This window comes from Sparassis crispa, assembly GCF_003851025.1.
Source record: "Sparassis crispa DNA, contig_000000F, whole genome shotgun sequence".
Lineage (NCBI taxonomy): Eukaryota > Fungi > Basidiomycota > Agaricomycetes > Polyporales > Sparassidaceae > Sparassis > Sparassis crispa.
Window position 1 is genome coordinate 3,231,669 of NW_020939747.1, and position 19,011 is coordinate 3,250,679.

The 19,011-nt window shown below is 48.6% G+C and overlaps 4 protein-coding genes across 4 annotated transcripts; all 4 read left to right on the forward strand.

Annotated features, from left to right (window-relative positions):
* Nucleotides 1-215: 215 nt before the first annotated feature.
* Nucleotides 216-3,457, forward strand: SCP_0112200 (hypothetical protein; the record flags this gene model as incomplete). Its single annotated transcript, XM_027753447.1, has 16 exons — nt 216-413; nt 467-602; nt 652-906; nt 958-1,096; nt 1,159-1,306; nt 1,357-1,608; nt 1,662-1,796; nt 1,850-2,057; nt 2,107-2,220; nt 2,274-2,292; nt 2,341-2,675; nt 2,725-2,934; nt 2,985-3,130; nt 3,186-3,224; nt 3,287-3,373; nt 3,437-3,457. 16 exons carry the CDS (start codon nt 216-218, stop codon nt 3,455-3,457), a joined length of 2,442 nt encoding a protein of 813 aa, XP_027609248.1.
* A 767-nt stretch (nt 3,458-4,224) lies between these two features.
* On the forward strand, nt 4,225-8,757 carry SCP_0112210 (hypothetical protein; the record flags this gene model as incomplete). The annotated part of the gene is made up of 24 exons (XM_027753448.1): nt 4,225-4,489; nt 4,539-4,770; nt 4,833-5,148; nt 5,200-5,250; nt 5,308-5,393; nt 5,446-5,583; nt 5,637-5,704; nt 5,762-5,783; nt 5,838-5,906; nt 5,960-6,008; nt 6,063-6,300; nt 6,350-6,444; nt 6,497-6,912; nt 6,964-7,004; nt 7,060-7,413; nt 7,468-7,566; nt 7,647-7,704; nt 7,757-7,825; nt 7,874-7,895; nt 7,952-8,115; nt 8,165-8,305; nt 8,359-8,487; nt 8,552-8,629; nt 8,688-8,757. The coding sequence occupies 24 exons, from the start codon at nt 4,225-4,227 to the stop codon at nt 8,755-8,757; spliced, it is 3,270 nt and encodes a 1,089-aa protein (XP_027609249.1).
* A 6,508-nt stretch (nt 8,758-15,265) lies between these two features.
* SCP_0112220 (hypothetical protein) lies at nt 15,266-15,654 on the forward strand (the record flags this gene model as incomplete). The annotated part of the gene is made up of 3 exons (XM_027753449.1): nt 15,266-15,378; nt 15,436-15,532; nt 15,586-15,654. 3 exons carry the CDS (start codon nt 15,266-15,268, stop codon nt 15,652-15,654), a joined length of 279 nt encoding a protein of 92 aa, XP_027609250.1.
* Nucleotides 15,655-15,885: 231 nt separating this feature from the next.
* On the forward strand, nt 15,886-17,323 carry SCP_0112230 (hypothetical protein; the record flags this gene model as incomplete). Its single annotated transcript, XM_027753450.1, has 6 exons — nt 15,886-16,005; nt 16,061-16,288; nt 16,424-16,455; nt 16,505-16,661; nt 16,924-17,052; nt 17,102-17,323. 6 exons carry the CDS (start codon nt 15,886-15,888, stop codon nt 17,321-17,323), a joined length of 888 nt encoding a protein of 295 aa, XP_027609251.1.
* Nucleotides 17,324-19,011: the final 1,688 nt, after the last annotated feature.

The window sequence follows — 19,011 nt, forward strand, 5'->3', positions numbered from 1 at the left end:
ATACCATGCTCGTAGGTTAGTCTGTTGGTTCGTGTATGTCCCTCCCGATTGATTGCAAATGTAGCACATATGTTTGGGGCGCTGTCAGCCTGTCGCCGAACTCCTTCGAGTGCGCACACTTCTGCTTTCGGTGACAGCTGAGCGCTCGCGATCATTAATATTGCCCTGCACGACGTCGAGCTCATCGCTCTTAACCATCCTCAGCTCTGTCAGTCATGGTTAGCGATAGCGATACTGAATCAGAGTCTCAACCCTCAGTGTTTGAGTGGCAGGCGACTGATTTTGCACACGTCTCTTCAACTCAGCATGTAGGCTCAAGCCAGGGAACTGCTGAAGAAACGCGATTTTCTCCTCGAGAGCTTCAGCTTGCTGTCAACAACTTGCGTGCGATTGACCTCGCTGCTGCGGAGCATGTGAGTTCTTTTCGAGATTTTCCGGAACTGTACTGACTAGTCTGTCAATATAGGACGCCACATTGCACGTAGTCATTTCACGCGTTTCCAGCACTATGCTATGTTTCTTGGAAGGGATACTAGAGTCTTCTACGCCGGTTTTCAGTGATGACGGGGAACACGATGTTTATATTGCGATGGGCCAACTTCGTGAGTTTTGTAGTCACCGGAGAACTGACTCTGACATGGCTGTCTATAGTCCAATTTTCCTTCATGTCCCTACTATTCGATTACCGGAAACTGTTTCACAGAATTGCTGCTCGTGACACCAGTCACACCAGTGCACCCTCCACTGTCGTCTGCTGGGTAGATGTTGTCTTGTCGAAGTTGGGTGACGCTGTCATTTCGCTGATCGGTAGACATTGCACTGATGTCGAGACACTGGAGTGGTCATTCTCGACGCTGAAGCAGCAGAGGGAGACCGATTCGCTCTATGCCGCTGTGCAACTCCCAGGTGAGACGCACTGTCGTTCCGTAGAGGAAGATAGAACATAACGTACCCCAGACGAATGGGCTGGTGTACCGAACGTGATCAATGCGGAGCATGCCTCACCTGCTGCTAAACGGCTTGCCTTACAGCTAACATTCGCAGTTTATGTGGTGGGGCCCCAGCTGGAAGATGCTGGTACGATGAGTGACCAAGAGTGAGCACGGCAGAGTCAGTCGGGATGATAATTAACCGTGACAGCTGATGTAGGACTTGCAGAAACGATGTTTTGGGCGTTCTTCAACTCTACATGAATCGTTCATCCATGTCAGACCGTGCATCTGGGCAGTCATATGCAGATCTACAATCGACAGAACATGCAGAGACCGAGAAAGTGCGAAATGCCATGACGTTGTCTCTGTTTGCAGTAAGCGACCTGCATGCTGCAGAGTTTAAAGCTATGCACTCATTATGTAGGCCATGGATTCAATACAACTTGATGAAGATCGCACCCCTTTCCGGCCTCATACCCAAGCCGCTCTATTGCACTATATGACTACTGTCATGTATCCCGACAATTTCTGTGCTTCAGTTCATGATCTTGTCTCTCCATGTGCTGCTCTTAATGTTGCACAGACTATCTTGCTCAAGTGGGGACACGTTGTCCCATGGTGTTGGTTTCTGTGCGATGATCCTCGTATATTTAACTCGGAGGTCATTGATTACGTGGTGCGCCTTTTTTTGACTTAGCTGCTATCTCCGTGTTGATGGTCTTGATTGAGACTATCAATTGGCTCCATCATCTGGATAGTTCCAATAAAGACACGGACAAATGTGCAGAATATGTTGAACCTTGGCACGAAGAGGTGACTTCTGTGGTCGCTACAAATCCAAAGGCTGCAATTGTTTTCGTGAACGTACATTATTTCCCTCGTCGATATGTCATGAGTACTTCTCACATTTATCCTAGCGGATACTCCACCACACCGTCTCTGTGCTGTCGACGGTTCCACCCGGCCACCTCACGTTGTCTTCGCTTGATGCTCTTAGAAAGAGTTGTTGGGCAGCTGCGCAGCTGTTGCGTTCATCTCAGCTTGGAGACTTGGACGTATCGTCACTGTATGCCGCGATGTGCAGACTATTTGTGCTGCTGCGTGACGGCGAAGAGGATCTCGCGGGTATGTTTGTTGAGATTCCTCCATACCAGTGTCTTGATTGGGATTGCAGTCAAAGACTGTATAATCGAGTGCCTAACGTCTGCATCCCGAGATAATCTGCCTTCAGTGATGAGCAGTATCTTGGATGACACCAAGCTCAGTTTGGCTCTCAGGATGGAGGAGAGTGAGTGTACGTGTAACGACTATTACCCATAAGACTAACAGTCTTCCCGTCAGAAATCTCAGGTTTGAAGTGGTGAGCAAGCTTCTACGATAAACATCGCTTCATAAATCATGGCTGTAGTCTGGCTCTTGATGAAGATGAGCGGTCAAGTCTCAGAAGCAACGAGACAGCTTCTTTCGGACAGTTGCTACACTTTATCACGATCCTGTGGCATGGCAACGTCAAGACAGCCTTCCGTCGAGAGATCACATTACCATTCATAAATGCCCTACTTAATTGGCTGGTTTCTCAATCTCCCGGTGCCGACTGCTCAGTGATGCTACGAGACAGTCTCCTCACTAGCTTGACGGTTGTGGAACCTCTTTTGTCCCAGGATGGCGTTGATAGACTCTGGGACATTGATGTCGTCTGGCAAATGGCCATGGAAAGTCCCCCCACAAACCTGCTCGTGGCATGTAAGTGCATCGCTACCTCGAGCCTCCAGAAGTTCACGGACCTGCCCAGCCTCGTTTGCTGCATATGTGGTGACTACAGCCCCCTCACGGAATCAAGACGTGTTGGCTTGCTCCGAAGCTTGGGACTATCTACGCGACGTTCTCTTGCTCGTCTTATCTCACCAATTTTTAGGCGACGAGGAGCCTCTGGCATTACTTGTGTGTCCGATGGTTTGTCAAGCTTTGTCCTCCTTGATTCATTCTGCAATTAGCGCAACATGTGCGCGGTCCTTATTGTTCAGTGGTACTCCCATGATAATTTGTTAGCAGTGCAGTATATCCTGTCTTCTCCGTGGACCATGAACCTTTGTACAGAGCTGCAACAACTCGCGAATGCGAGTAGCTCTGATGACAGCACGTATACGAGTGTCCTGCGAGACAGAACTTTGCCGTTTGCGGAGGCTTTGTTATTCCACGTAAGTATATCAACGCGCCCGATTGCCGCTGCGTGTAATTTAAACCTTTATCTAGGTTACTGATATTCTGCGTTCTGGCGTCTGCAGGACGGAGGTGAGTGATTATCAGAGCATTATTCGAGTCTCATGTGATGACTGACCACTGCATGAAATTAGACCATGGTCCGCAATTCAGATAAACAGAGTCGAACGGGATCATGCTTGATCGCGTGTAGAATAGACTCCGTACCTCGCCTTATCCTCGTGAGTTTCCTGGGTATTTTTTGTGTCAGCTGTTAGATTCATCCTGCCCCACTTCACGATAAGGTAACAATTCCATCCGAGTAAGATGTATGTATAATAATGATTTCCAGGTCAGTTCAGAACGCTCGGCCGTCCTACTGGTGTCTAACTCCCAGCGCATGTTCTCCGATAGGATTCGTTGTATCCCAGTTTCTCGGAGATCGCAAACATGGCTTTCAACACCATCTGCCAACGTGTCTGATCTCGATCATATCCTTCCGCCAGTCCCATGGTTTTCTTCACAAAAGAGTCGTTGTAATAGAATGTACAAGCACCGACCCTAAAAATGGCAATCCCTTTACCGAGCCCAGTACACATCCGCTAGAAGATCGGTATTCAAGTTAGTGTTCGCTCGACAATACGTCTATATTCTATCGATTGAGGAAGAGACATCGCCTGACACCGACCCCACGGACTAATGAACTTGGCGCTCGAGTATGGGTAGCCCAATGGAGATAAACTGCAGACATCGATATCCCGCTGCTTGCATGACATTTGCTGAAGCCTCTGCACCAGAACCTGTCCGGCCGATTGACATCTCTTAACCACTTACAGGGTGACAGGTAGCCCTGGCCCGTTAGGCCTGTTATGGAGCTCCGAGATCAAAGCCCGGACGTTTGTATGCGGAGATTAAATCTCAGATTGCGGAATCATTCCATCGGCTTGCTCATCTCCGAGTCCTATGGCTGAAGTACCTCAGGCGGTGTCTCGCCCAATGGCCAAACATACGCTGATGGCACTGTTGTGGATCTGTTGATTTTGCTCAGGGAATATAAAAAAGACGAACCAGCATTCTCCCACCCTTGAGCGCCATGTCCGAGTCTCCTCACCCGCATGTCGACCTTGAAGCGCAGAAGGACTTCTACCCTCGTACGGTCACGATCGAAGACGTTCGACATGGGAGTGGCAACGACGACTTCGTTATCACCCGTCAGTTTCGCCGCACGCTCTCTCGATCTGCCGTGGAAGCGGGTGCTCGGTTGCCTGCTGAGTTCCGCACGCTCAGTATACATGTTGAAACGAGGAGGAGCAGCGACGACGGCAAGGCAGGTGCTACACGTAGGGTCGCCGTGAGAGGTACGTTTCCCCTTTCCCACAAATATAGGTACTAATTAGCTTCATGCAGAGATCGTATCTCTCGATTGGCATAAGATCTCAAGCGATGAAGCGTTGCAACGCTTAAGCGTCTCTCCCAAGACAGGGCTGGAGAGTGTGCAGGCTCAGCGCCGCCTCCAAACGAATGGGAAGAACGTCATCTCCCCGCCAAAGAGGAATACGATTCGCAAGTTGATCGAATGGGTTTTCGGCGGATTTGGTAGTCTCCTTCTCGCGGCTAGTATCCTCTGCTTTATCGCATGGTGATTTTGATATCTGCCTTCGAGTCTGACGTCCTGCTAATGTCTGATCGTGGATTACACAGGAAGCCCCTGGGCAATCCTAATCCTCAGGCATCGAATCTGGCACTGGCCGTCGTGCTTTTGATTGTGTTGTTTGTTCAAGCATTTTTCAATGCCTGGCAGGACTTTTCTACATCTAAAATCATGTCGTCCATCAAGGGCATGCTGCCGTCCGATGTCCTCGTTCTGCGTGATAGTACCCAAATGACGTTTGCCGCCGCCGATCTTGTTACAGGTGATCTTGTTTACCTCTCTATGGGTGAGAAGGTACCCGCCGATCTGAGGCTCATCGAAGTCAGCGGAGATCTACGCTTCGACAGAAGCATCCTCACTGGCGAGGTTGTTCGATTCCCCTTTGCCGTCGACGTTGCTCATTGTGGTTTTGCCTAGAGTGAACCCGTCACAGGACGTGTGGACAAGACGGACGAGAACTTCCTGGAGGTAAGCGATTACGAACGATGCATGACATATGACGAGTCTGATTCCTCTCTTCTAAAGACCAAGAACATCGCCTTGCAAGGCACTCATTGTGTCAGCGGTTCTGGTCTTGGCCTCGTTATTCAGACCGGCGATAACACGGTTTTGTATGTTTCACTTCTGAAGTTGCCTTCTTGTTTCTGAGCGATACTCGCGCAGCGGTCGTATTGCCAAACTGTCGTCCATCGAACCCGCGAGACTTACGACTCTCCAACGCGAGATTCTCCATGTCGTCTTAATTATAGCCAGTCTTGCTACTCTCGTGGCTATCATTATTGTCATCCTGTGGGCGGCCTGGTGAGTAGACAGCCTATAGGACGAATGATCGTTATCCTCAATCTATAACCTAGGCTCCGTCGCGATTACCCCAACTACATCAATGTCTCTGGTCTGCTAATTGATATCGTCTCAGTGATGGGTGAGTCAGTCCTTTCCACGGCTTATATGCACAACTTATATCTGTTCGCGGATTAAGTGGCGTTTATTCCCGAGGGGCTGTATGTTCGTTCTACTATTTTGAAGAAGATCGTCTGATGTGCCTCTATGTTAAGACCTGTTGCAGTGACTCTATCTCTGGCAAAAATTGCGAGCACCTTAGGCAGCCACAAGGTTTTGTGCAAGTACGTTGACTCGCTTATTCTCAGGAATATCTTTTCGACGGTTTCACCCGCAGGTCTTTATCCATCGTAGAGACTCTGGGTTCCGTCAATGTGCTTTGTTCTGTCAGTCTGTTACTTTAATTAAAGTAATGAGCCGCATGCTAATGTTCTTATAAGGATAAAACCGGAACATTGACCCAGAACAAGATGCACGTTACACATGTCGCTGTTCTCGATGATTTATTCGACCCTGCTAGTTATGCTCCTGTCATCCGGGATTCACCTTCGGCAACTGCAGCCAACTTGGCGCAAATATCTGCTGTCGGGGCGATTTGCAATGCAGCCGCCTTTGGAGGAAGTACTTCTTCGCCTTTGGAAAAGGAGCGAGAGAGACCGGTTGTCGGAGACGCGACAGGTATTAGTAACTCTTACACGGTCTTCTTGAATGCTAAACGTGCGACTAGATGTTGCCATTCTACGGTTTTCGGACGCCGTGGCAGCAGCGGATATCACTCGTGCCAGGTGGACGGAAGTCTTCAAGATCAACTTCAACTCAAAGGTACGGATGTCAAAAAGTCGTACTAAACAGTGTCTAATTTATTATTCACTAGACAAAGTTTATGCTTAAGCTTTCGAAGTTGGCTCCGAGTGCTCCAAATAATGTTGCCCCAATCGCACCTTGGGATAGCTTCACCTCGGCCGACTATCTTCTCACCATCAAGGGCGCTCCGGAAATTTTGTTACCTCGTTGCAAATTCGTTCTCGACCCCACGGGTGGAGAGCCTATTGCGTTGTCGGAGCCAATTCTCGAACGCATCACCGCTGTTCAGGAGAAGTGGGCCAGAGATGGTCAGCGGGTTCTCTTGCTTGCTCGCCGTGCCATCAAGGGGAATGCGATTCCGAAGCACCTCGGCCCTAGTTCGGAGCAATATGCAGATCTGATTGAGAGGTTCAACTGTAACTTGATAATTGTAGGCCTGGTCGGTCTCATCGATCCTCTCAAGCCTAGTATCGTTCACACCGTGAGGTCAGTCGAAATTGTTCTCCGCTGTTCTCACTTCCTGACAACGTCTTCCAGTACGTGTCGTCGGGCTGGTATCCGGTTTTTCGTCGTCACGGGTATGTCTTATGCTCTTCCATGAGGTTGAAGAGCTCATTGCCTTTGGGATTGTAGGTGACCATCCCATTACCTCTGTGGCGATCGCGAAGGAGGCCGGTATCATCACCGACGCAAACGTGGTGCACCGTGTCTCAAATCTGGACGAGAAACTGGATCCACTCTCGGTCGAGCCATACAACCCCGACTGCGAGGATCCAACAAGAAGGAGCATCGTCATCACAGGGCCGGAATTGGAGCGTCTGAATAAGACTCAGGTCGAACAGCTGTGCCAGTATCAGGAGATCGTGTTCGCTCGTACCACGCCGGAGCAGAAGCTGCGCATTGTGCACGAATTTAAGGACAGACACAATGTTGTGGCTATGACTGGCGATGGTGTCAATGATGCCCCGTCTTTGAAAGCGGCTGATTGTGAGTTTCTCTGAGGCGAAGTCAGATGTTCCAATGGTGCTGATGATCATACAGGTGGCATTGCTATGGGCGCTGGTTCCGACGTTGCGAAGGAAGCTGCCGACATGATTTTGCTGGATGACTTCTCGGCCATCGTCATTGCTCTGGAATATGGTGACTTTGACAACGATCTCACCATTTTTTCCCTGCCTTGTCTTCGCTATGGGAGATTTTCGATCTGACAAGTAGGATAGGTCGCCTCGTGTTCGACAACTTGAAGAAGACGGTGCTATATCTGCTTCCTGCTGGGAGGTGAGATAGATGTCTGAATGCTGGTTTGTGCTCCCACTGAACGATTCGGCAGTTTCTCCGAGCTGATGCCCATCCTCCTAAACATCCTCATCGGCGTGCCCCAGATGCTGAGCAATATTCAGTGAGTACGTCGAATAGGAACCGTTGAACGAGTCTAAATACTGAACAGGATGATCTTGATCTGTGTTGCCGTGCGTTTCCATTGCTGATGTCTCTGTTGTCTGTGATTTTGACTATGCGTATACAGACCGATGTCCTTCCTGCGTTGAGTCTCTGCATGGAGAAGCCTGAAATGGGTCTATTGGAAAGGAAGCCTCGCAATGTCAAGACAGAGAGACTCGCCAATTGGCGGTTGATGCTCCAGGCTTACGGTTTCCTTGGCATGCTGGAGTCACTTTGCGCCATGTCAATGTGAGTAATATGTCTTCCTTGTGACACCATCCACTCACAGTACCCATAGGTCTTTTTGGTACCTGCAGACCCGTGGTGTCCCCTTCTCCAGCCTTGTTCTTGGCTTTGGAAATTGGCCACTGTTAAACAATGAAGAGTTGTTCAAGGCGCAAAGTGTCTATTTCTTTACTCTGGTGCTCATGCAATGGGGGTGAGTCTTATGCACCTTCTCGAACGATGCGACTTAACGGTGTTCTTCTGTAGCAATCTCTTCGCAACTAGGGGGCGCAGGCTCAGTATCTTCCAACACACACCTGCGTCAAATTGGTACCTTTTCCCTGCCGCTGGGATGGCACTTTGCATCGGAATCTTCTTCAGTTATGTTCCGTGGTTGTAAGTTGACACACTTCAGCTACATGCGCATCTCATAATGACGCCTCGCTTCCTCTTCTTCCAGCCAACGAGTCTTCCAGACCCGCGGAATTCCTGCCCAGTTCTTCTTTATACCTATTACGTTCGGCCTGGGTCTTCTGATGTAAGCGTTTCTCGTTCTGTTATGGTCTCAAACTTGGCGCTGACGAAGGGGTATCAAGACTTGATGAGATTCGCAAGTTGGTAGTCCGGACATATCCTAGGAGCCTTATTGCTAGACTTGCATGGTGAAGGCTGTGGTGTCGTTACAGCAAATACAGCAAATACCTTGTGTGTTCTGTAGAAGTCGCATTACTTACTGGTAGATGTACAATTTTCTGTTGGATAAACGTGATCTTTCCTTGCGAAATATCACTGGATCTGAAAGCTTGTCTTGAGTTGCATCGCGAATGACAGATGGCGAACAGATGAGATTAACTGAGTACACGGTGTCTGATGTTGGGGCGACGCACGCCCCTTGGTCAAGATGGCCGCGAGTCTCGAGTCGAACTACTAATATTCGTGATGGGCGTCAGAACTCCATGAGAACTTTTCAGGAACGATTGAAAAGCTCAACGGGCCGATTTCGCTCTGATTTCTTTTTCCGCAGAACGAGTCTCATGCAGAGAGCAGCAATGCAGAACTAGCGAATGCGTGCGCCTCCCAAACCAGAATAAGACGCGTCAGCGCTCAGCGCTGCAACGGCCACAGCACTGTGCCGCGTTGATCCCAGGTGAACGTCCAGGCGTACATGCCATATTGTTGCATAATATACCTAAGACTGTAAGCCGAGTGTGATGCACACTCACCTATAATCATAGTACAGTCTACACGTGCATTAGATTGTGCATTCAGGATGCATATTCATGTATAGCGGATGCATCACGGTATGCATAGGAGGAAGCGCACTCCCTTTCCTCTTTTGAAATGCTATTATTAGTCCCATCTGCTTTACTGCTTTAGGTCGTCCTCCCGCTGGCTACTTGGCGCTCAACCCGCCCTCCAGCACTGCCACCCGCCTCCTTCCTGCTTCAGCGGTATTCGGTCCTTTATTATTCGATCGCATATCTCTGTGGGATCTTCTTTTAGATCTTCCCTGTCGTTCCATGTCTTTGGTCGATCCCTATTCACGTGACTGGATGCACGAACATCTCGGGGAGCTTTTACTCAACGCTCAGTACTCCGTGTCCATGCAGGCACGACAAACAGGAGCTGAGTATTCTTTTCTTACCACCCCTTTTTTGCAGTCTGTTGATGGTCCCCAAGTTCATGTCACTGGGTGCACTGCCACCCTCGGCGATGCCAGGTGCGCGCGGCGATGCCAGGTGCATGCGGCGATGCCAGGTGCGCACTCAACACAAGTGCATGAGCAAGCCAGACGGGCAGGAATTGAGAGACAGGTAGAGGCTCGCTGGGCTAGTTTCTCCCATCAGGATTGAAGCACGAGTAACACAGATCTCGACCATTATCTCGCCAGGCAAGGGCAGTTTCGATAGAGTCCTTACTTTGTCGACTACAGCATCAGCAAAAGTGCGCACAGCTTGCATGGATTTCCAAAGCAGGTGATTATTTGTAAGCCACCGGGGTAGCTTGTATATTCACAGAGGCTCTTGCAAGCCTCCGTCATCAACGGCAAGCCTTACAAGCACCGTGCTCACAGGCAATTCATTGTTATTGCTTGCAGGTAACTAACAGAGTTCTTAGCAATTGTATATACCTGCAAATCGACTGACTTCGACCGAGTCGCGCACATGCTAAGAATAGGTGCCAGTATCTGGACACCGGCACAATAAGGTAGTGAGAGGAGTAACATCTTCATAAGGTATCGGTAGTGTACATTATGTTCCTAAGTAGAACTGAGAGTATAAGCAATAAAAGTATACCCGACTGCCGAGGGGTGCCATCGCAGTAGGCAACCCCACTGCTGGGCCCGACCACAAATTGCGACGTGCTAAATTAAGCCGTCAAAAACAGCAAGGCATCATGTGTGAGTTGGCACGAATGGGCCTGCATGCTCACTGTCAGACGATGATTAAGGATCGGCCACAGCTTGAACATGAGCGAGATTCGATGCTGAGCGGCTCTAACTTGATCTTAGAGCTGCACGGTGAGAACACCGTGACACTGGATTGGGAGTTGTATTGTGATATGTATTTGGCCAGGGGTGAGTATAGGGAAGTGTCTGTGGGCGTCTCAAAATGTAAGACGTGTCCTGTCAGAAAAGTCTCAGATGGCAGTTTGCAGAGCATCAACCTATAAGAACAGAGTGAACATAGACAGCAAATCACGAATTTTATGAAGCACTCGGATGAGAAGAGCTTGCCCAGCTTATATGCAGTTTAGCCGTTCTCAGCATGGTGGAATTCGTTCATGAGTAGGGTGAGACAAATGAGGTAGCGGGAGATGATGTGGATGTATATACTGGAGCAGTCAGGAACCAGGAGCTGCTCAGCAACCTTGACTAAATTGGAGTGACCGAGGACACCGACAATGGCTCTTTGGCCGCAGAGAGCTCAGATGAGTCGACCATCTCTGGGGACACTGTCTGGAGAGTGGTCAGTGGAGTCAGTGCCTAAGAAACTACGAACGTACTCAGCGAGGTGCCATCAACATCGAAGAGGATGAAATTGTTGAGGGAATGATCAGCAAATGTCAGGGGCATCATTGAGGGCAGTATGGATGGAGGAGACACTATGGAGGATGCCAGAGACACCCACCCCAATCCATGAACTTGTCCGGCAGGGTGCATGTATCGCACCATCCAGGCTGCATCTGGAATCGAGGAAAAGGTCAACAGTACAATCGCAAAGGGGTCTTACAAAGAAGCAGGATTGCATGGCGATAAGCCTGTGATCACGGCCTGCAAAGCAGATCTGAGAAGGTGAGAAGATTAGCCAAGAGCCTGGTACAAGGTGGTCATATTATGAGTTGCACGCAAGAGGGTCAAAGTGAAGGCACCACTGGGTGTGTATAAGACCCGCCACAGGTGGAAATCCAGGAGGGAAAATACTGAGGAGGACATCTCCTAACAAAACTTAGCCTGTACCGTACAAGTAACACGAGCGGGAAGGTGGAGGCTGGACTAGAGGTGCATACGTGCAGAATAGCGATGAATACATATCCGAAGAATGTGTATAGCTATAGTGATACCTACTTGATAGCCCAGGAAATTTGTCCATCTTTTGAGTCAAGTTCGCACGAATCACAACTCACATCGCGGTCACGTGAGCTGATGCATGGTATCACCGCACTTCTGCTTTCGTGCTCTTTCCTTCCACCATCTCACCCACCCATGCTCTTTCCCTACATCATTGAACATGCCACCTCCCGGACCACCCATTTCGAAAAGTGCCTAAATAACCCAACTTCAGCCCTACTAGGCTCTGTGCGAGATCTCAAAAGGACCTGCAGCCTGTGCACGGTACGTCGTGGCAGCTACAATGACTGGTAGTTGGTAGATAACACAAAAAAGGTCAGTGCAAGGACTACATTGGCTTATACCCAGCTGAGCAGCGAAAGAACTGCTGCTTCAACTGTCTCCTTGACAAGCTGGAGAGTGTTGTGTTCTGATAAGGGATCCCAGTTTATTCCAGTGGGCATAGGAGTATTCTCGCAGCTTATTCCTCATTACCTCTAGGCCTGTGCGGCCGGAGACAAGATGTGACTTGTAGTGATAGCAACGGGGATGTGGATGATGGCAATTCTTACGGACTGTAAGTGAATATATGCGCATATATTCATACATACACTGACTTATTTCATCGCAGATACACGTATATACCAATCGTTATGTGTTGTGGTGGCACTGATCCAACCACTGTTTCTAGTGGATTATGTGAAGCCCATGCCTGGTTGTGCAGAGTGTGGCAGAGGAGATCATGTAGAGCACAGCGGGGGAGATCACGTTGTGCGTGGAGGAGCTAGCCATGCTGTGGGTGGATGCAGGCATGCCCCCACTGCTTTCCCAGTGGAAAGTGAGGGTCGATCAGGGGAACGGATTATGCGTGTCTCTGCCCCATCATCTTTGCGCTCGATCCGCATTTATGTCTTGCTGAATCACACCTTCCTGTATTTCAGGGGTTATTTTTCTGGAGGATCTTGTGCCAGCTGCACGAGGTGGGCAGGGAATCGTGGATGTACGATGTCGACAGTCAGGTGAGGTCGTCCGCGCATTATTTTGTGTTCTTTCCTGTTGCGTAATGGCATTATCTGACATGTGCTATCATTCTCTGTGCTTTCTACCCTTCACTGTTCATTTTGTCATCCCCTGCTGCAGCGCCATATGTAGTGCCCTTACTTCAAGAACATGAACTTCCTCGTGCCGATCAGCTGGTTCGACAAGTGGCTTGCAGAGGACCACCACATAATCAAGCAACAGGTCATCGGAGACAAGTATGGTGTCTTTTGCTCTCCAGAACAGGCACTGATTGCCCTTCACATTATAGCTTTTGTCAGCAAGTCTGGTCTCGTGTTTCCCGCACAGCTTCACAACTCGCAGTGTAATGTGTGACTCATGCATGGTAGGTATCATTCATGTCTCGCGCAATCTGTGCTAATGCTTACTGCATGCCATTTTCATAGTGTACACGATATGTGCGTGAAAGCTTGTTTGGTGCGAGTTCCACTTCCACCACTTTGCTATACACTCATGCTTGCTTGCAATCTACACTCTGCTCCAGTGTCTCTCCACCCTCCTTCATGCTTTCTGTCTGCGCTTTCTGCATCATTCCTCTGTCTTTAACACTGGTCTCTCGCATTATTTTCAGTGCCTTGTTGGATCTCTCCTGTTACAGTACCAGTGAGTATGAACAGAATTCGGCGGTATCAATCTCTAGGTGCTCTAGACAGTCCTGCTTCTTTGTTCTCCTGTGCTTTGTTCTCTCTATTGCCGTCATTGTTTCTTGCCCTGGCTGTGACCATTGTTGCAGTGTATTTTAGTATTCACTAATACATTATTATGTGTTCTACCACAAGCGAGAGTGAGTGAAAAAATGCACAGTACTACCAATTGTCCACCTAGCATACAAAATATTGACCTCAATGTTATAGTCTTGCAAATGCTAACCTATATTGCAAATAGCTACCTGCCCAGCTACATTTGCAAGCTGGCCCATGATATGCAAGTGCCGATGATGGTTTTACAATTAATTAAGTACTCAATGACTATGATAGCAAATATATTGCCTGCATGGCGAGGTTTGCAAGCCATGTAAAAATTACATATCCGTGCATCTACCTACATTTCTCCTGGCACTTTTGCTGATGAGTATCATTTCATCAGGTGTTTTATCCTCAGCATATAGCAGGATTTAAGGCTGAAAACAAATAATATATTTGTTCACAACCGTGCTACTAAAGTATTTTTCTACCAAGATAGTTCACTATGGAAGCAGAAGCGACTGAACATGGGCGACGATCAAGAATACAAGAAGTACAAGAAATGATATGCCGTGGCCGCAATGGCACCAAGATCACTACGCGAGACTCACCAGAGCATTCATCGCCTCCTTCTCTTCACCCTATCATCGCCCTCACCCACTTCCGCCTTGTTCTCCTTTGCAGACTTTCTTTTCAGCTTTGCAGAATCACCCTCCATCGTTGAAATGCCGAGCTTCCTGGCTTGAGCTGCTGTGGGCTCCCATATTGAGTCTGCAGTTGGAAAAAGCTTGCGTGTGTGAGAAGGCTGAGCTGAGGAGGAGCAGGAGGTCGACACGGGAGTACTGCTTGGTGCTGTGGACATAGCAGTACCATCCAGATTGACAGGGGGGGGGAGAATGTGCTAATAGAGTGCATGGGCACGACACGATCAGCTGGCTGAACAATAGTTGTCGCGGAAGACGCTGGAACAGGCTGAACAATGGGTGCACTTAGTAATGTGCAAAGCCCGGCTCCGAGCCACGAGCCGAGCCAGGCCAAGCCCACTTAAGGCCGAGCTGAGCCGGGCTTTGAGGACGGCTTTTGAGGGCTCAGGGCCCGGCTCTTGCCTACGAAAGCTGTAGGCCGAGCCGTGGGCTGCCGACTTTTAGGAGTAAAACTAGCTGATTGGCTGGAAGGTGTGCCTGAACTATGAAGCTCCACAGCCACAAGCGGAAATATGTCTCCATCCTCCAGGCCTTGCCCAGCGGCAACCTTAAAGTCTTTGATGGCTCCACGCGCTGCTTCTGACAGTGCCAACTTGTCTGACACACTCCGAAACGCGTTGTTTCTGCCAGCGCACGAATTACTGACCCATCAAACACTGCCGCATGTCAACTCAGCACCCACAAACAAGCCTTCACCGAAAAGCAAGCCGCGGATGCAGCAGCTGCAGCTGAGAAGACGGTGTCACCTGCCGGATGTGATGCTGATAACCACGCACCTTCAGCACCTGGGGAAAATATGGATGTGCACTCTACAAGCATTGGCAAGCGCAGTGCAGACATAGCTCACTTGGACCAATCATCAGGTGAGGTCTCGGATACCCCAAGTTTAGAGGTAGTGGATCACAAGAAGAAGAAACAAAAAGGCAAGTAAATATTATTGAGTCCGCGCATTCTGATTGAACACATTTTGGCACCACTCAGGGCGAAAGAAGCAGAAGACGAGACAAGGCTCATCGTCCAGATCTGAAGATTCCGATGAAGCTGGAACGATGCGTCATATGTTGTCCATGTCATCAAAATGATGTGACTGATATGTTGCACCTGATTCAGATCCCGCAGAACACATCAAGGATATTCGTGATGCCGACGGCCTGCTGCAAGATGTTCGTGTGGCAACAATGGACGGTCCCCTCAAAGTATGGCTAGAAGAATGTAGTCGCAATGTCAACGAGTTCTTTTCAAAGACGTACATGCATGAAGGAAGGAAGTATCGCAACTGCAGAGAATGCCGGTAAGTGGCTCTCATCTCACATGGGGATGTCTCACTAATGGATGAAACACTCTGTAGCAAGGCCAGCAAAATACCGGCAGACAAGGAGAGCGATGTAGGCCAACTTGTCGCTGAGGTGTCGACACTTCATCATCATCTTGAGTCCAGGCACAAGGTAACTCTGCTGCCATTCATGCGCTATGCATGTGTATGCTAATTACTTTTCAGGCCAAGTATACAACATGGGTAGAACATGCCAAATTTGATTCGATGCTGCCGAAAGAAGTGAAGCACTGAAAAGAAGCCACTACCGCTGATAAACAAACCCGACTGGACCCACACTTGAAGGAGAAGCCTGTCAAGCAGAATGTCGTGCTGTACACTGATGCGCTTTTCCATCAGGCTGCCCTCGAGTGGCTCATAGCAACTGACCAGGTAAATACCTAATATTTGTGCTCACTGCTACACCGTCTTGACCAGCATCATCAACAGCCAATTCATGCACTCGAGCACCCAGCATTCCACAACATGATCAACATCGCTGTGCTTGCGACCAATGGTGTCAATATTCTGAATCACAAGCGCACATGTAAAGAAATCATTGAGACGTTCAAGCGGCAGCTCACAGAACTCTGGGACAAACTGAATGTAGGTGAAGACAGTGGCTTCCAAGCGACACATGGCATGCTGACCCTGGCAACAGAGTGACGCTGTTGATGGCAAGATTAACTTAATATGTGATGTGTGGCAAGCATCAAACACAGACAGTTATTTCGCCGTCATGAGATCATGGGTTGAAGAAACCAAGGCCGGTGTCTGGAGCATCCAGACAGCACTTCTTGGCTTCACACAGCTCAACAATGCCCACAACGGGAAGCGTCTAGGCCAAGCACTCTACAAGATTGCTCTCCGTGTTGGCATTACACACAAGGTATGTCGTTCTGTGCTCTTCGAACTTGTTCTGACTTTGTTTATGCAGATTGGGCATGTCACCTGCGACAATGCATCAAACAATGACACGATGCTAAAAGAGTTTGCAAGGCTGATTTGAATGCACACCGGGAAGGTTCTGTTCGACCCGAAGAGGCATTGTATATGGTACGCAGGCCCACTATTCTTATTTACTGTCTACTGAGCGTGTGACTAGCTGTCTTACGCACGTCATCAACCTTGCAACACAGGCGGCTATCTCCGCATACAGCAATTCAAAGCATTATGATCCAGAGCAGCTGGATAATGACCTCATGGCCCAACATGGTGCTGAACATGATGAAGTCGGGCTCGTTCAATCAATCTGTGTAAAGGTATGTTTGAGCCAGTTCATTGTGTTAATCTGTTTGCTTATACACGATTCGCTGCCAGGAGCGTTCATCTGCACAGCGAAAACAACTATTCAAAGATCTCTAAATGCAAGCTGATCGGAAGACAGCACACCAGTTGTTAATGGACATGCCCGTCTGCTGGTCGTCAACATATATGATGCTACATTGTGCAGAAACTTTGTGGGAGGTGCATTTCCATCTTGTTATTGATGTGTTCACTGTCCTAAATCCTCATTTGTTGCAGTATGTTGATGCCTTTGTCCGCAAGATGGCGCGAAAGGAGAAAGATCGTGCCAAGCGGCAGAAGCTGGATGATTTGCAGCTTAGTACAGACAAGTGGGATTGCGTTCATTTATTTCTAAATTTGCTGACAGTGAGAGGCCTTGTTTTATTTCTAAGCATATTAACCAATGTTTGATCAGCATGCAGACAACGCTCAACAAGCATTCTTGTCAGACAGTGGACCCGCCCTCCATCTTGCACTTCCAGCACTCGAGGCGCTGCATAAGGCATGGTCAAACCGTGTGGAACAAGAGAAGTATACACCCTTTGCCAAAGCTCTTAAGGCTGGTATTGCAAAAATTATCACTTCAGGGTACCCTTCCGACCTAGCTCTTAGCTTTAACATAATTTATATTGTGTAGTAGCTAAGAGCCTCTCAGGTGTCAGACAGACCATGGTACCAATACATGTCCCAGGGCATTATATGGGATTACCCAGGGCAAAGGCAGGGCAAAGGCTGGTCCAATGGCACAATTATCATATGGGACAAGGAAATCGCTTCGCGCTGCGTGCTCCGTGATTAAATATATAATGTAGTGAAGTATGTAGATATAGGGTTACAATAGTAACTCTTTCCAAATGATATTCTTGGTTGTTGTTGTAGAATCGCCTTCGGCCTTCAGAATGAGTACATCATTGGCGTTCGGTACATGGGTTATGGCGGAATAAAGTTGACTGTGCGAAAAGACGTAGCGGCGAAGATCGAGCATTAGTTTTTGAACGGTGAGTCCTTGACAACCATTGAAAGTGGTAGTGTAACATAGTGCGAGTGGCAGCTGTTTGCGATTGATGATGAAGTTGTAACCGGTAGGATGAAAGTTGGCGTTGATGCGAGGAATAGCGATTTTCATCTATAGGGTCATTAATGGTGTAAAACGGAGCAGAAGAAGAAGGCTTACGGATGGAACATTTCGTCCAGCAACAATGGAGGCAATAGTGTCGACTTCCACAGTATGCTGGTGTAGATGCCGCACTATCGCTCGGGTGTTTTTCGTGAGTCCGCGAGAAGCATCAAAGTTTTTCGTGAGACGGCAGATACATTCAACTTTAAGCTTGAGTTCGTGCGGCAGAATTCCCGGTTCATCAATGCCGTTGAGAAAATCTAATGTAGCAATCAGATGGTTGACTATCTCCGTTCTGGAGTCATCTTCCAATCTGTCACTGCTAACATAAGTTCGAGTTTCTCCCGATAAAGTCTGTAATATGCGTTCGTTGAAGTTGTTGATGAATTCGTTGAATGGGCTGAGTATAGCGTGATGAATGCAGACATCAGGATTAGTAAGAATGGCGAGGGGGAACACAAAGTTGATGGCGTCATGGATGGATCGTGTATGTTGAAAATGGCCAAGATCAACAGTATCATGTTCATAGTCATCGCCAATAGCATCCAGGAATGCGGAAAATTCGAGGTCACCAGCTTGCCGCAGCGGTTGATTGAGTTGTAACACATGAAACTGCCTGAAGACAGGTTTCGTGCGCAGAGATGCTTTTGCAATTGCAGTTCGTCCTCCGAATCGGACGACAGGAGCAACCTGTTGGCACGTGTAAGTAAGGGAGTACTCATTGATGCGCAGAGGAGCTTATCTGTCAGAAATCACCCACTGTCACTAGCAGTTGACCTCCCCAGATCTTGTTGATGCCAGTGATGTTGTGCATGGCTCTGTCTGCGCAATCAAATGCTTTGAAATGCAGTCCTCCTATCTCGTCTATAATGTGGCAAACTGCGGCTGCGAGAAGCTTTCCACGATCCATATGAGGTCTCATGGCGGAGGTGAGATACGGGTTGTTCTCATCAATGGGAATACCATATAGGTAGTGAGTCGTCCGTCCTCCAGGGTAATTCTTGGCTGCGAATGCAGAGGATGCCGTCACCAGGACGATCTTGTTTGCTTTTTGCAGTGCACCAATGACAGGATACAGCGCATATGTTTTACCTCTTCCCTCACGGCCATCAATGTGTACAGGATATGGATGGATCATGCCGGACAGTGTGAGGATGTGGTTGTAGATGGCTCGCTGAACCGTGAGTGAATGAGGTGAATGATGCAAA